The following is a 15,142-nucleotide window of genomic DNA, read 5'->3' as shown; positions in this document are numbered from 1 at the left end:
CGTGGCCTCACTGCCTCCCAAGCTGAGCCCCTGTGGCAGCCCCAGGAGGCCTGGAGCATCGGGGTGTCAGCACCACCAGCCTGGACTTCCCTGGGCCTTCCAGGGTAAGCCTCTGGGCTCCGGAAGATTCCGTGGCTCTCTGCGGAGCTGGTGAGAAGGCTGGAGGGCCACATGGTTTCATTGCTGAGGGAAGCGCTGTACTCACCTGATGGCCGGTCTCGGGGCACTCCCCGTGCCTGCTGCCTGTTGCTGTCCCCGAGCTCTGGTGAGGGTGACCCTATCATTCCTGGAGCAACTCTGCCCCGTGTCTGAGCCTGCCTGGGCCCAGGAAGCCCCAGCTGTGTTCTCTGTGTAGTCGCTGCTGTTGGTTTTGGAGGGAAAGATGGGGGCCGCTGTGGGCAGGGCTGGTGGCTGGTGGTGGCCATGTGGCTCTGGGGGTGTAGCATCCAGGCTGGCTGCTGCCAGTGGGAAGGTGTCCTGGGGCTCCCGGCAGGGTCTGGGCAGTGCTGGAGCTAGGCTTTGCCTAGGAAGCTGCCGCCTGGCCCCCACAGCTTCCCCAAGAAAGGCCTGAGCCCTTGGGGGCGGCTGGCATCTGTGAGGATCTCGGATGGGGTCTGTCTGCTCCTGCTGGGAACAGCCCCTCCAGATGCATCTCCCTGGCCCTGACCCAGCCTGTCAGTCCATTTTAGTTGCAGCCACCCCTCCCTGATGGTGTGGGGCTTTGCTTCCTCTGTTTGTTCCTCGCCTGAGGGAGCAGAGGTGAGGGGATGACACTGCCCAGCCTGAGCCCCAAGTCCCTGGGCAGCGGGAGATGGGACTGGGTCCGGCCTTTGGTGCCACAGGTGGCACTCTCTCTGTTGCTGTTTGCAGACTACGTCTACTTCGAGAACTCCTCCAGCAACCCATATCTGATCCGGAGGATCGAGGAGCTCAACAAGGTACTGGGGGGCTCTGGTGTTGCTGCAGGGGGGTGATGGGCAGGGGCTACGCCAGCTCCTGCCCTGTGGGTGGCCCCCTTTCGGGGCTGACCTTGGACTGGCCACTGCGCAGGCCCTTCAGTGACTCCACTGTCACCTGCACCCTGGCTCTTCCTTGGAGATGCTGAGTGAGGGGCCTGGTGGCCTCATGCAGGACCCAGTGCAGCTGCCCTGAGCTGCCTGCCCACTCCACACTTGGTCTGTGGGCGCTGGGTCCCCTGAAGATGCCAGTGTCCTCTGGGGAGCCCAAGCAGAATGGCATGATTCTGAAACCAACCAAAGGCTGCAGGAAGCCATACTCAGTGCCCCTGCCCTGCCCGGCTCCTGGCAGCCAGCCCTGCAGGGTTGTGAGCTCTGCCCCCGACCCCTGAGGTGTCTGCGTGGCTGGAAGCACCCTCCCTGGTCACTCAGGCAGCCCTTGCTCCCACCTGGTTCGTGTCTGCCATGAGTCCTTGGCAGGTGCTTGCTATCTGGTCGGGGGACGTGGTTGTGCCCATGCATTGAGCCTGGCAGCACCAGATCCTTCCTGGGGGGTGGTGACACATGGGCCCCTCAGCCCCAGCCACTCCTGGCCTCCACTGCCTCGGCACAGCCTCCATCCCATCAGCTCGGGAGACAGAGCCACAGATAGCCATGGAGGTGCAGGGCGCCCGCACACCCTGGGAGCCTTCTCGCTGTCCTCGGGGTGGTGGGTGGGTCCCCCAGCCTCCCTTCTCCTCCTCCTAGTTGGAGACTTTCTAAGGGTGTTGAGGGAGGGCAGGTTGTCCCCACCAGTGGACACATGGTTCCAGCAGAGAGTGGGGTGGGGTGCTGGGTGCTTCACAGACCTCTCTGTGCCTGCCTGCAGGGTTCCCGAGCCCCCGATGCCCTGGAGCCAGTGGCCTGATGGCTGCCGTCTCCTAGGAGCCCCGCCCACTCCGCAGGCCTGGGGCACTTGGGCCCTTGGTGTTCCATGCTGGATGCTGCAGGCTCACCTGTGAGAAGCTGCCTTCCTGGACCTCAGGCTTGGTGGCAGCGGTGACGTGGGATTCTTGGGATCAGAGGGGGCAGGATGGGGAAGGTTAGCGCGCCGCCTCTGACGTAGCCATGCTGGGCTCCGGGCTTCCCTGGCTGCGCTCGTCGAGGGCCATTCCCCGCGGTATCTGCCACCACCTGGGGCCGAGGAGCATGGGGTGCGACGTCTGCTCCCCCACAGCCTCCTGGGAGGTCTGAGGGCCAGGCCTGTTTGTTGGAGGCACGGGCAATGACCTGGGTGTCCTCTGAGTTTGCCTCACTGCCCCTGCCAGGCAGGGCCTGCCCGCCTGCAGAGCAAGGCCACCTGGACTCTGGGTACTGCTGGAACGGGGCGCCGCTCCTGTGGCTGAGCCTCCTAAGTGCGGGGCAGCACTTTACACATCCTAGCATGCGGACTGTAGGGAAACAGGTGCAGAGGGAGGTTCCTCAGCTGATGCTGAACCGTGGCTGGGGGAGGCCTTGTGTCCCTCCTGGTCTGTGTAGTGGAGGGGCGGCCGGCAGACGGCACTGCTGGCCCCACATAGCCAGCTGGCAAGCGGCCTGGGGTGGGAGGCTGCGGTGCCTCCGTGGGCGCCTGGCCAAGTGCCACTGCTGGGAGGTGCCACTGCTAGGAGGTGCCACTGCTGGGAGGTGCCACTGCTGGGAGGTGCCACTGTCAGGAAGGTTCCCTCATGCCACTTCTGGCTTCCACGTACAGACAGTAGATTGCAGGCGTGTGCAGGCAGGGGGCTGGCTTCCGGCCCTTGGGCAATGTTCAGTTACACACGTAGCATTGCACATGCTCAGAGGCGTCCCCTTCGTCCTAGGACTCCCTCCTCCTCAGGGCCAGGGCCACATAGCCTGGGTACTTGCCTGTCTCTGGGCGGGACACCAGCCTGTGAGGGGCACGACTGCTCTCGCGGACAGTTCAGGCAGGGCAGTCGAGCCAGACGCTCACCACGTAGAAAAGAACCCGCAGGCCTGTGACAGAGCGCGGCCAGTGCCCTCCACGCCAAGGAGCTCCAGGCGGGGCTTCCAGGTAGGCGCAGCTGGTTGAGTACAGACCTCCCCTCTGTTCCCTGGCCTGAACGCCCCCTCAAATAACAAGAAAGTGGTGCTGGAGCTCTGCACCCACAAGGCAAGGAAGGTAGGAGAGGAGGTGCCACTGGGAGGTATGGGCGCAGCTTGGAAGGCAGCCAGCCGGACTGGGCAACCTGAGAGGCCCTGGCCCTGGCCTGGGTCAGGATGGGAAGAACAGGAACCATGCTGACGTGCAGCTGGCAGTGCGGAAGACCCGTCTGGGGATCAGGCGGACCCGCAGAGCCCTTCCCTGGGCTGGAGCAGTGGGCTCCGAGGACCCACATTTGAGGCACTGGGCCCAGCCAGCACAGTTTGTGCAGGGGCTGGAAGTGGGGATCACCTGGCTCATGGCCTGTCCCCTGGTGGGCCCCGCTGCTCCTCTTGCCTCCTTGGCTTCCGGGACCCTAGCAGCCAGACTTCTAAAGCCCACAGACTCAGCTGCTGGCATCGGGGACCCAGCAGAATGCCCGCTACCCCAGTGCCCATGGGTGCAGCCCATGCAGCGAGCTGTCCAGCACCTGGGAGGCTCCCAGTGACCAAAAGTCACAAGACGTATGGGGAGGGCTTTTAACATGAAGATCAGTCAGCACATGTAAAAACTGAACTCAGAGGCCGGGCGCGGTGGCTCACACCTGTAATCCTAGCACTTTGGGAGGCCGAGGCGGGTGGATCACAAAGTCAGGGGATTGAGACCATCCTGGCTAATATGGTGAAACTCCGTCTCTACTGAAAATATAAAAAATTAGCCGGGCGTGGTGGCGGGCGCCTATGGTCCCAGCTACTCGGGAGGCTGAGGCAGGAGAAAGGTGTGAACCCGGGAGGCGGAGCTTGCAGTGAGCCAAGATCGCGCCACTGCACTCCAACCTGGGTGACAGAGCCAGACTCTGTCTCAAAAAAATAAAAAAGTAAAAAGAAAAAAAATGGAACGCAGAAGAAGGGCCAGTGCAGGAAACAGAAGGAAACCAAAGCAAAACAAAGCCCACGAATGTTCTCGGAGAAATGGATGGATCCATCCTGGGATGTGGTGAGATGAGAGGAAAGCTCTTGACACTTGGGGTAGGTGAAGTAACAAATGAAATGAAAGGATCAGGTGGTAAAGTTGAGGGTACGGCGCAGAAGATGGGGCAAAAACACAAAGAAACTAGGAGAGAAAAAAAATCAGACATCAGTCCATTGGTCCAACATCCAGTTAATAGCAGCGAAGGAGCGAGCGAAGAAATAAAAAGGGGCCCCTTCAAGATGTATTTAAAATTTTAGAACACAGGAGAAGAAATGCGTTTAGAGAAAAAGCGGGTCACACACGAAGCACCGGAGTCAAACCCCACTTTGCCTTTCGGCAGCCGCATTCAGGTGTGGAGGCTCCACGCCCAGCCAAGCTCCATCTCCGGAAGGCGGATGAGTGAGGTTTCCTGACTGAGGCCTTGGAGTGCCCTCCTCCACGCCTTTCCACCACGAGGAAGGCAGGTTCCTCCCGCCCAGGAAGACGCGGCCCCTGGTGCAGGCAGCAAGCAAGGTGGACGCCAGCTCTGGGAGGGGCCTCCCTGGTACCGATGTGAGCCTTTTCCCTTTGGGAGCTCTGCTGCCGAGCACTTTAGGGAGGAACCTGTGATGATTCCATGAAAAACTGGGCAAGTGGAGAAAATAAGACGATTGTTAACCTCAGGAAGCAAAGCTGTTCAAAGGAAGAAAAGAAAGAATGGCCTAGCGCGGCCTCACCGCCTTTACCTGTGTGTGCGGGAGCGCCTCAGAACAGACCCCGAGTGTGACTGAATCCACTGTGTGCAGGAACACAACACAACAGAACAGACCCCGAGCGTCACGGAGTCCACACAGTGGTCCTGGAGGGTGGGGTGCATGTGTGGCAATGGGAGGCCTGGCCTGAGGCACCAAGCTGGTGGGAACCTGAATGCGGAAGAGCCTGGCCCCACGGTCCCAGCTGCCCTGGTGGGGTGGCTGTGGTCATGTGTTCTTGCAGTGTTCATCGCTCGCTATGACACTGGATGGTCTGTGTGTGTCACTGTGATAAGATGTGGATGTCACCCCACTGTGGTGGAGCTTGTCAGGGACACAGGAGCCAACAGAGCGAGAACCCGGCGGCCAGAGTAGGGACAGCTCGACCTACAGGAGGGGTCAGGCCACGTTGGATCATGACTTGAAGCAGAGCGTGGGGTCCCTGGGTTCATACTACCGTAGTGAGCAGATACAGATCCGAAGGGGAGAGGAGCTGCACGTCCCAAACAGAGGAATTCCACCCTCGAGAACGCGCGGCTCCCGGCAGGCTGTGCAGAGCAACTGAGCACTTTTTTCTTTATTCTTTCTTTTTTGTTGTTGTTTTTTTGAAAGAAGGTCTTGCTCTTTTGCTCAGACCAGAGTGCAGTGGCTCGATCTCAACTCATTGCAGCCTTGACCTCCGGGGCCCAGGCGATCCTCTCACCTCAGCCTCCCGAGTAGCTGGGACTACAGGTACGCACCACTGCATCTGGTTAATTTTTAAAAAGCATTTTATAGAGGTGAGGTTTCACCGTGTTGCCCAGGCTGGTCTCGAACTCCTGGGAGTGAGCCACTGCCCCCAGCCCATTTATAACATTAAACCAAATTATCTTTAAGAAAAGTGGCCAGGCCTTTCCCATCTTGCAAGATGGCGGGTGAAAAAGTTGAGAAGCCAGATACTAAAGAGAAGAAACCCAAAGCCAAGAAGGCTGATGCTGGTGGCAAGGTGAAAAAGGGTAACCTCAAGGCTAAAAAGCCCAAGAAGGGGAAGCCCCATTGCAGCCGCAACCCTGTCCTTGTCAGAGGAATTGGCAGGTATTCCCGATCTGCCATGTATTCCAGAAAGGCCATGTACAAGAGGAAGTACTCAGCCGCTAAATCCAAGGTTGAAAAGAAAATGGAGGAGAAGGTTCTTGCAACTGTTACAAAACCAGTTGGTGGTGACAAGAACGGTGGTACCCGGGTGGTTAAACTTCACAGAATGCCTAGATATTATCCTACTGAAGATGTGCCTGGAAAGCTGTTGAGCCACGGCAACAAACCCTTCAGTCAGCAGGTGAGAAAACTGTGAGCCAGCACCACCCCCGGGACCATTCTCATCATCCTCACTGGACGCCACAGGGGCAAGAGGGTGGTTTTCTTGAAGCAGCTGGCTAGTGGCTTGTTACTTGTAACTGGACCTCTGGTCCTCAATCGAGTTCCTCTACAAAGAACACACCAGAAATTTGTCATTGCCGCCTCAACCAAAATCGGTATCAGCAATGTAAAAATCCCAAAACATCTTACTGATGCTTACTTCAAGAAGAAGAAGCTGCGGAAGCCCAGACGCCAGGAAGGTGAGATCTTCGACACAGAAAAAGAGAAATACGAGATTACGGAGCAGCGCAAGATTGATCAGAAAGCTGTGGACTCACAAATTTTACCAAAAATCAAAGCTATTCTTCAGCTCCAGGGCTACCTGCGATCTGTGTTTGCCCTGACAAATGGAACTTATCCTCACAAATTGGTGTTCTAAATATCTTAAGAACCTAATTAAATAGCTGACTACAAAAAAAAAAAAGAAAAGTGGCCAGGCGCCATGGCTTACTCCTGTAATCCTAGCACTCTGGGAGGCCAAAGCGGGCAGATTGCTTGAGTCCAGGAGTTCAAGATTAGCCTCAGCAACGTGGCGAAACCCCGTCTCTACAAAAAATTTAAAAATTAGCCAGGTTGGCTGGGCGCGGTGGCTCTCACTTGTAATCCCAGCACTCTGGGAGGCTGAGGTGTGCGGATCACGAGGTCAGGAGATCGAGACCATCCTGGCCAACATGGTAAAACCCCATCTCTACTGAAAATACAAAAATTAGCCGGGTGTGGTGGCGGGCACCTGTAGTCCCAGCTACTCAGGAGGCTAAGGCAGGAGAATCGCTTGAACCCGGGAGGTGGAGGTTGCAGTGAGCTGAGATCGCGCCACTGCACTCCAGCCTGGGCGACAGAGCAAGACTCCATCTCAAAAAAAAAAAGGGCAGGCCGGGCGCAGTGGCTCACGCCTGTAATCCCAGCACTTTGGGAGGCCGAGGCGGGCGGATCACGAGGTCAGGAGATTGAGACCATCCTGGCTAACATGGTGAAACCCCGTCTCTACTAAAAATACAAAAAATTAGCCGGGCAAGGTGGCGGGCGCCTGTAGTCCCAGCTACTCGGGAGGGTGAGGCAGGAGAATGGCGTGAACCCCGCGGGGCGGAGCCTGCAGTGAGCCGAGATCGCGCCACTGCACTGCAGCCTGGGCGACAGCGAGACTCTGTCTCAAAAAAAAAAAAAAAAAAAAAGCCTGGGCACGGTAGCTCACGCCTGTAATCCCAGCATTTTGAGAGGCCGAGACGGGTGGATCACGAGGTCAGGAGATCAAGGCCATCCTGGCTAACATGGTGAAACTCCGTCTCTACTAAAAATACAAAAAAATTAGCCAGGCGTGGTGGCGGGCGCCTGTAGTCCCAGCTACTCGGGAGGCTGAGGCAGGAGAATGGCGTGAACCCGGGAGGCGGAGCTTGCAGTGAGCCAAGATCACACCACTGCACTCCAGCCTGGGTGACAGCGCGAGACTCCGTCTCAAAAAAAAAATTAAAAAAAAGGCCAGGCATGGTGTAATTGGACTGTGGTCCCAGGAGATGGAGCCTGCAGTGACCTGAGATCGCACTGCTGCACTCTAGTCTGGGCAACAGAGACCGACCCTATCTCAAAAAATTAAAAAGTTAGGTGAGGCTGGGTGCTGTGTTACCCCTGTGGATTACACCTGTAATCCCAGCACTTTGTGGGGCTGAGGCAGGCAGATTGCTTCAGGTCAGGGGTTCCAGACCAGCCTGGCCAACATGGCAAAACCCTGTCTCTACTAAAAATACAAAAATTAGCTGGGCGTGGTGGCTCACGCTTGTAATCTCAGCTACTTGGGAAGCTGAGGCAGGAGAATCACTTGAACCCAGGAGGCAGAGGTTGCAGTGAGCCAAGATCACACCATTGCACTCCAGCCTGGGCGACAGAGTGAGACCCCATCTTAAACAAACAAACAAAAAGTTATAAATGATATTCCATTAGGCACTTGCACCGTGATTAGAATTACAGCACAATTCTTGCAGTAGCAAAGATGTTACAAAAACTCGTTCAAAAAGCATACGTGCTTCTGTGGTGGTGTTTTACAGCAGTCTTGACACGGAGACATTTGTCAGCCAGGCCAGGTGGGAGCTCCCGTGGCTGCTCCAGGAGGGTGATGGGAGGGCTGGTCCCATGCCGGGGGTCCATGCTGCGTCCACCGCTAGGGCTGTGGCTGCTGTGCAGCTCGCCCCAGAGGGGCTGGGATAGCTGGGCGTGGGCTCCCAGGAGCTGACTGAGGTCCTACCCAGTGTGGCAGGGCCTTTTCCTCCCTGGGACCCTGGTGTTCTCAGGTGGTACACTGGGGTCTGGAAGGGAGGGAGATGGAGACACAGGTCGAGGTTGGGTATACACGCCCACCTTCTCCCCCGGGATAGACGCCGTGGGCATCCAGAGCTGCAGGATTTGCTTCTCCCCCGGCATAGATGCTGTGGGTGTCCAGAGCCGCAGGATTTGCTCCATTTGTGAAGTGCCCTCCTGGAGTCCCGAGGGGTAGTGTGGTTACACCTGCAGTCCCCAGACGGCAGGGGCTGGCCTTGGAGCCCCTCCTGGGAGCTGTGCAGCCCGGGTTTGGTCGCGTTTCTCAGACGCCCCTGCCTTGCTGTTACAGACAGCCAATGGGAACGTGGAGGCCAAAGTGGTGTGCTTCTACCGGAGGCGGGACATCTCCAGCACCCTCATCGCCCTGGCCGACAAGCACGCAAGTGAGTCCGGCCTTCCCTGGGGTGCCGCCTGGCGGGAGGGTCGGTCGGCTGGGGGGGCTGGCGGGCTTCTTCCCTAGGGCCCATCCTTGGCGTGCTGGCCTTGTGGAGCCACCCTCTGCCCACCTCGCTCTGGCCTCTTTTTCTCCCTTCCACAGTGGGCGGGGGTGTCCTGGCTCCGTTTCCTCGAGGGCTGGGTTAATGAAGTCCTCGCAGGCCCCCCAGAGTGGTCTGTTTCTCATTGGCATCCTCTGTGAGCTTGTCATGCGGTGTGGCTGGGTGTGGGCATCATTGATCGAGGCTTCTTTTTCCCTTTTATGACGACTTCTGGAGACTTTTCAGGCTGGTGGGACCCTGCTGCCCGCACCTGCCAACGTCTCTCTCTTTTTAATTTTGCGAAGAGGCTTCTGTTGGCATTCTGAATAGTGTTTTCAGGAAATCAGTCCTCTCCTTATTCTTTACGATTCAAACCCAAGTTTAGTAACTTGGCTGGGAGGGGCTGCTGTGGCCAGCACAGTGTGTGGGAGGAAGCCACTGGCTGCATGGGAATGCCCTCAGCCTTGGGGGCCCAGCTTCTCCCCCGGGAACAGGTGCTCACAGGTGGTGGGGTCTCCTGCTCTGGGGGATGTCGACTTCAGAGCCAGGAGCCAGAGGCACCCCCACGCCCTCCACACGCTACTGACACGGCCTGCCGGGCTGGGCCCCACCTGCACCAGACACAGTGTGGTGTGGGCCCACTGAGGCCCTTCATGTGTCGGTGGGGGCAGGCGTGAGGGGCGTTTTTGGCTTCCGTTCTGACACATCACCTGGGGTGGGATCTGAGCCCAGGCTGAGGCTGTGGTCTGTAGGGTGACATTTTCTGGGTCTGTAGGTGAGGCATGTGACTGCCCGGGTACCCGTGTCGCTGGGGTGGGCCAAGGTCCCACCTGTAGCCTCCCACGACCCCTAATGGGGTAAGGTCCAAGGACTGTGGATTGGCGGTGGGTCAGGTGGGAGGACCCTGGCATATTCTGCCCCCGTCCCAGCGCTGTGGGTGAGGGGCAAGAAGTCAGCCCAGGCAACCTCCCCCTGCCCTGTGAGGGGCTTAGGGACAGGACAGATCATCCTGCCACCGATGCCTTGTTCCTGAGCCTTTGCTGGGAGTCGGCCAGGGAAGGCGCGTGTGGAAGGAAGGTGTCCCTTAACCCCACTGCCTTGCCCACCGGACAGCTGGGACCTTTCCTCAGCACCCAGTGGATGCGGATGTGAGCTGCCCTGCGTCAGTGCAGCTGGGCTGGGCCCCCGAGCCTGGGTCCACTCTGGACACTGGGCTGAGGGGCCTATGGCTGGCCCAAAGGGAGCTGCCAGTTGACCATGGGCTTTCTCTGGCTTTGTGAGGAACTGGAACCTCCTAGCTGCTCAGAGGAGGGGAGCCTTCAAGGTGGGGCATGGTGATCCTTGACCTCTGACCCCAAAGCCTGTGTACTCCACTGCTGCACTCGGCGGCTCCAGGCACCAAGGAGGAGAGCTGGGGATGTTGAAGGTCCACAGGCTACACGTTCTGGAGGGGCGTTTGGTGCGGCCCTTGGCCCTGCAGGTGCTGGGTGCCAGCCAGCAGCACAGCTAGCGGTTCTTGGTGTCGGAGGCTGGCCTATGTCGACTCTGCAGGGCTGGCCCGCTGGAGAAGCAGTGCCCAGGCTGAGTGGCCGCAATGTGGCGCTGCCAGTCTGTGTGGCCTGGGGAGTCAGGCGTCACCGTTGAGTTGGGCATGTTTATGGCTGGCCCAGGGTGGATCCTGTCTCTGTCCACTAGCACCTGGGGGCACAGTGTCCCTGCTCCAGAGAGGCTGTATCAGTGGTTTTTGAGGGTACTGTGGCCCCTTGGCTGAGGTTCTGCTCTCAGACGCCCCAGAGGATGGCCTTTTCCTGGAAGAGCCCCAGAAGGGGACTCCAGACAAAGCGTGATTGGAGGTATCAGAGGGCAGGTTTTCCAGAAGGGCCTCGTTGGGGCTGATGGGACTGGGCAGAGAGCAGTGTCCCAGCTCGAGCACTGGCCCCCCAGGTACACAGCACAGCCCCTTTGGACAGGGCTCCCTGGAAAGCTGCATGGCGGCCCCTCTGCAGGGCGTTCCTGTGAACTGAGAGCCCAGCTGCAGGGAGCAGGCGTCATGGGTGATGGGTCTGCCGCTGGTCCAGGGGCTCGGAGCGCGGCCCCACTCTTGCCTGGCGGCTGGGCCTTGCGGTGATCCTGCAGGGCCCACACCCCCCGGGGCTGTGTCCATCTGTGCGTTTCTCCTGCTCCTCTGTGAGCTCATGGTAGCCAGGGTGAGGCCCCCAGGTGATCCCAGGGACAGATGTGAGGACACTCTGGGAGGCCTCTGGCTCTCCCACGTCACTGCCTCCACCCAGCCCCTGCTGGGGCGTCCAGCCCACAGTGCAGGCCTCAGGGTGGAGGGTAGACACCCCCCAGGCTGCACTGTGGCCCTTGCGGCAGAGAAGCCCTCCCCCCGGCAGGGCCTGTGAGCACGAAGCCTTTCTCATGACAGAATGACAGGGAGAGGGGAACGCCCCTCCTCAGAGCCCCCCAGAGCAGGGCGTGGGGGCCCTAGAGACCACAGCCAAGAGTGGGAGTGAGGGCACAGCCTGGTCTCATGCTCGGGTGTATCCAGGGTCTGAGGGAGGGTTCAGAGTGTGAGGGGTGCCGCGTACACTAGCCAGCCCCACGTCCTGCCTGGGTGTTTCTGCCTGTTGAGGGTCTCCTGAGGAGCTGTAGGTCCACCTCGCCCACATCTCCGACAGGCTGCAGCACGGAGCCCTGTTCTGCTGACCGGGACACTGGTGAGATGGGAGTCTCGGAGCCGCTGTGGGCTTCTGTCCAGGCTGGGTCAGTGCTCTGATGGGGCCTGGCATAGGGCGGGTGTGAACAAAAGCCAGCCTCTGGTCTGGGGCTGGTGTGTGGGCCTCTGGGTCCTGGTGATGTCTGAGTTCAGGGTGCAGTTTGCTCGTGGGTCCCCAGAAGTGGGAGCGAGTGAGATGTGTTGGCCTGGGATGCTGGGACTGGGGCTGTCCTGCTCAGCCCTGCCCTGTTCTATGGACCGGGAGGAGGTGAGGCTCAGCCGGCAGACACCCCAGGCTTCTGAGGCCCAGATAGGGCCCCCCCAGAACACGTCCAGCATGGCTGCTCCCAGCCTCAGTCTTAGCTGTTGGCGCCTGGGAGTGCCCAGAGGAGCCAGGACTTCCTGCAGGCACCACAAGGGGGCCTCAGAGAGCGAGCAGCCTGGCTGGCCGTGGTCCCGTCTGGGGACCTTGGGCTCAGAGAGCTGGCAGGGCGCTGAGCGGGATGAGTGGCCCACTGGCGGCCGGTGCTGGGCGTGCGAGGGGCGGTGGGGAGCACCACTGCACACCCCCATTTTGGGTGTTATAAGAACCCTACTTGGGTTCCTAGCACAGGGCAGGAATCCCCATGCTGCTGGCCCGTGCCCGGCCCCGGCCTTGACTGGACAGCCGGTTCTGGGAAGCCCCAGTGGAGTGGGGGCAGGGGTGGGCACTGGACAGGGGCCCTCCACAGCCAGGCTTGTCTGGGCTCTTCCCAAAGAGGCTTGGCACTGGGTGGGTGGGCAGCCAAAGTGGGGGGACGTTGAGGCCCAAATGATCTTCAACCGGGTGGTCTTCACGCCCCACCGGGAGGCCTGTGGCCCCCGTTCTGCCCTGCCCCCTGGCGGCACAGCCCTCGGTCCGGGCCCTGGGCAGGGAGCAGGCTGCCGCCCTGCGCTGACCATGCTGCCGGGTGCTGTCTGTCTGTTATATAGCCCTGTCAGTCTGCTATAAGGCCGGACCGGGGGCGGACAACGGCGAGGAAGGTAAGAGCCGGCCTCCGCAAGGAGGGCGTCCTCCTGTCTGTGTCCCTGGGCTGGGGGCGGCAGCGCCGCTGAGGGACAGAGTTTGGGCAGGCCACCTGCATGCCTGTGCCCTGCGCCCGGCCGGCCTGGCTGAGGAGGGGCCCTCCCTTGCGTCCGGCCCACAGCCCAGCCTTGGTGCGGCCCCGGCCTGAGGGTGACCTGCTGGTGTGGGAGGTCTGTGGTGGGCTGTATGGGGCTGTCTGGCCACGAGATGGGGACAGACAGAGGGCGGCTGCCCCTCGCCCTCCTGGCCTGGGCACTTGGTAGCCGCCGGCTCCCCTGCTCCTCTTGCTCTTGCCTGCTGCTTCTGGGGCTGGCCCGGACCTTGTTCTGCCTCCTCCTTCCATCTTCATGCCCTGGGGAATCTGGGCCTTTAGGGTGCCTGGACTTAAAGGGCACGTGGGCACCAGGGTGTCTGCAGGGGTACCTGCCAAGGAGCCGCTGGGCCGCCATAGGGTGGGGCAGCGGGACAGCGTCTGGCAGCAGGAGGAGGCGCGCCTCCCAGGACTGGGCCTCCTGCGTGCTGGCGCCAGGTGGGGCCGGTGGGGTGGGCCTTGGTCTGGCAGTGCGCGTCTGCCGCGGTGCTGACGGGCTCCTTGTCCTTCAGGGGAAATAGAAGAGGAGATGGAGAATCCGGAAATGGTGGACCTGCCCGAGAAACTAAAGCACCAGCTGCGGCATCGGGAGCTGTTCCTCTCCCGGCAGCTAGAGTCCCTGCCCGCCACGCACATCAGGTAGCCCCCAGCAGCTCCCGCCCTGGGCCCCTCAGGCTGCCCTCGCCTTTCCAGCCTGCCCGTCCTTCTCTTCCAGGGGCAAGTGCAGCGTCACCCTGCTCAACGAGACCGAGTCGCTCAAGTCCTACCTGGAGCGGGAGGTGAGGCCCAGCCCGGCCTGGTCTGCTGCAGCCAGTCCCGGGACACTGTTTCCTCCACCCATGACCTCTGCTGGCCTCCCTCTAGGCCCAGGCTGTTCTGGGAGGAAGCAGGGATTGCGTCCTGACAGTCACTTCCAGGTGTCCTGGTGTGTGGCCGCCCCCACCCTATGCGTCCAGAATTGTGGGCCAGGAGCTTGGGGCTCTTTCCTCTTGCCGCTGCCACCCAGACAACCAGCGAGGGGAGGTCCCCCTGGGGAGGGTGTGGCTGAGGCAGGTGGGGGCAGGTGGGGGCAGGGGCCACCTGGGTCTTCGCAGCAGTCTTGGCTGGTCTCTCCTGGGCGGTGGGCAGAAGCCTGGTAGGCCCACCTTGGGGGTCACTGTGATTATATGGTGTTACCAGGTGATTCTTACCTGGGGGTCGCCTGTGATTATATGGTGTTAACCTGCCATATAGCATCCCCCAAGGTGTGACAACCAAAAAATGTCTCCAGACAATGCCATACATCCCTGGGGAGCAGTGTCGCCTGACAGCGGTGGCACTGAGGCTGCCGTGAGATGCAGCGAATGGGAGAGTTGGGTTTTCTGAGGCCACGCGGGGGCAAAAGCGTCTGGAGCATGTTGGTTCCCTGGAGTGCCTGTCACAGTTGCAGGGGACACCTGCCAAGGGGCAGGCGCATCTCCAGGCCTAGGGCTTGGCCTCCCACAGGCTCTGCTGCCACCTGGCTGGAGTCTTGTGACCTGAACACCCCCAGCGTGTCCAGCCAGCTCAGATGCAGGTTGCTGGATACGGCCCCCGCCCTGCCCATCCTAGGGGGGCTCATCTCTCTGTCGTGGCCATCGGTGCTGTGGCACGGGCTCTGAAGGATCCAGGATGGCCACGGTGTGTCCCAAGCTCAGCCCTGCACTACCCCTGTGGCCCCGGTCCCCATTCCCACCACACAGCCTGGAAACAGGCGTGAAGGGCGACAGTGGCTCAGCTAGGGCTGTGCTCGTGCCCCAGGCCTGAGCTCAGAGTCATGAGCAGGTAGAGAGGAGCAGGCAGGGCTCGGCCTGGGGTCGTAACACATGCCTGGAGCATGGGCAGGGCTCGAGCCCTCTCAGGCTGCCAGACCAGCTTCCCAGAAGGCCGAGCCACAACCTGCTGGGCGGGAGCAGAGGCTGTGGGGGTGGCTGTGAACGCTTCCACTCAAGAGTGAGGAGTGCTCTTATTGACAGAGCCACACAGAGAGGGTGAGACTGCGGAAACGTATCTGTGGACACAGAAAATGTTTGTTAGCAAAAAAGGTCCGTGAGGAAGCAGCAGGTGCAGTGACAAGCCTGTCTGCACTGTGTCCGCCCAGAAACGGCTGGGTCCATGCTCACCGGGGACAAAACAGGCTGCTCAGGCACCCCGAAACCCTCCTGCTGCACAATGCAGCCTTTCTCCCCTTTTTCTTTTTTTTTTTTTTTTTTTTTTGAGGCAGTTTCGCTCTTGTCGCCCAGGCTGGAGTGCAGTGGAGCGATCTCGGCTCACTGCAACCTCCGC

General features: G+C 60.2%; 1 protein-coding gene and 1 pseudogene across 28 annotated transcripts in view; both read left to right on the top strand.

Moving 5' to 3' along the window:
- The window catches only part of MTA1 (metastasis associated 1), a 52,739-nt gene that overhangs the window by 18,977 nt on the left and 18,620 nt on the right, over positions 1–15,142 (top strand). For 9 of the 28 annotated variants that reach the window (XM_055287921.1, XM_055287918.1, XM_055287917.1 and 6 more), the window contains exons 2-5: positions 871–938; positions 8,776–8,869; positions 13,351–13,477; positions 13,554–13,617. In XM_055287921.1, the coding sequence (XP_055143896.1) occupies positions 871–938; positions 8,776–8,869; positions 13,351–13,477; positions 13,554–13,617 (353 nt within the window). Of the gene's footprint in view, positions 1–870; positions 939–8,775; positions 8,870–11,643; positions 11,683–12,653; positions 12,705–13,350; positions 13,478–13,553; positions 13,618–15,142 lie in introns of all 28 variants that reach the window. The other 19 variants (XM_055287916.1, XM_055287914.1, XM_063643794.1 and 16 more) reach the window with 4 other exon arrangements.
- Positions 5,672–6,620, top strand: LOC129487357 (large ribosomal subunit protein eL6-like; annotated as a pseudogene).

Source organism: Symphalangus syndactylus, chromosome 8, assembly GCF_028878055.3.
Source record: "Symphalangus syndactylus isolate Jambi chromosome 8, NHGRI_mSymSyn1-v2.1_pri, whole genome shotgun sequence".
NCBI lineage: Eukaryota > Metazoa > Chordata > Mammalia > Primates > Hylobatidae > Symphalangus > Symphalangus syndactylus.
Note: the sequence above shows the minus strand (reverse complement) of the source record. Positions and strands in the feature narration are given on the sequence as shown.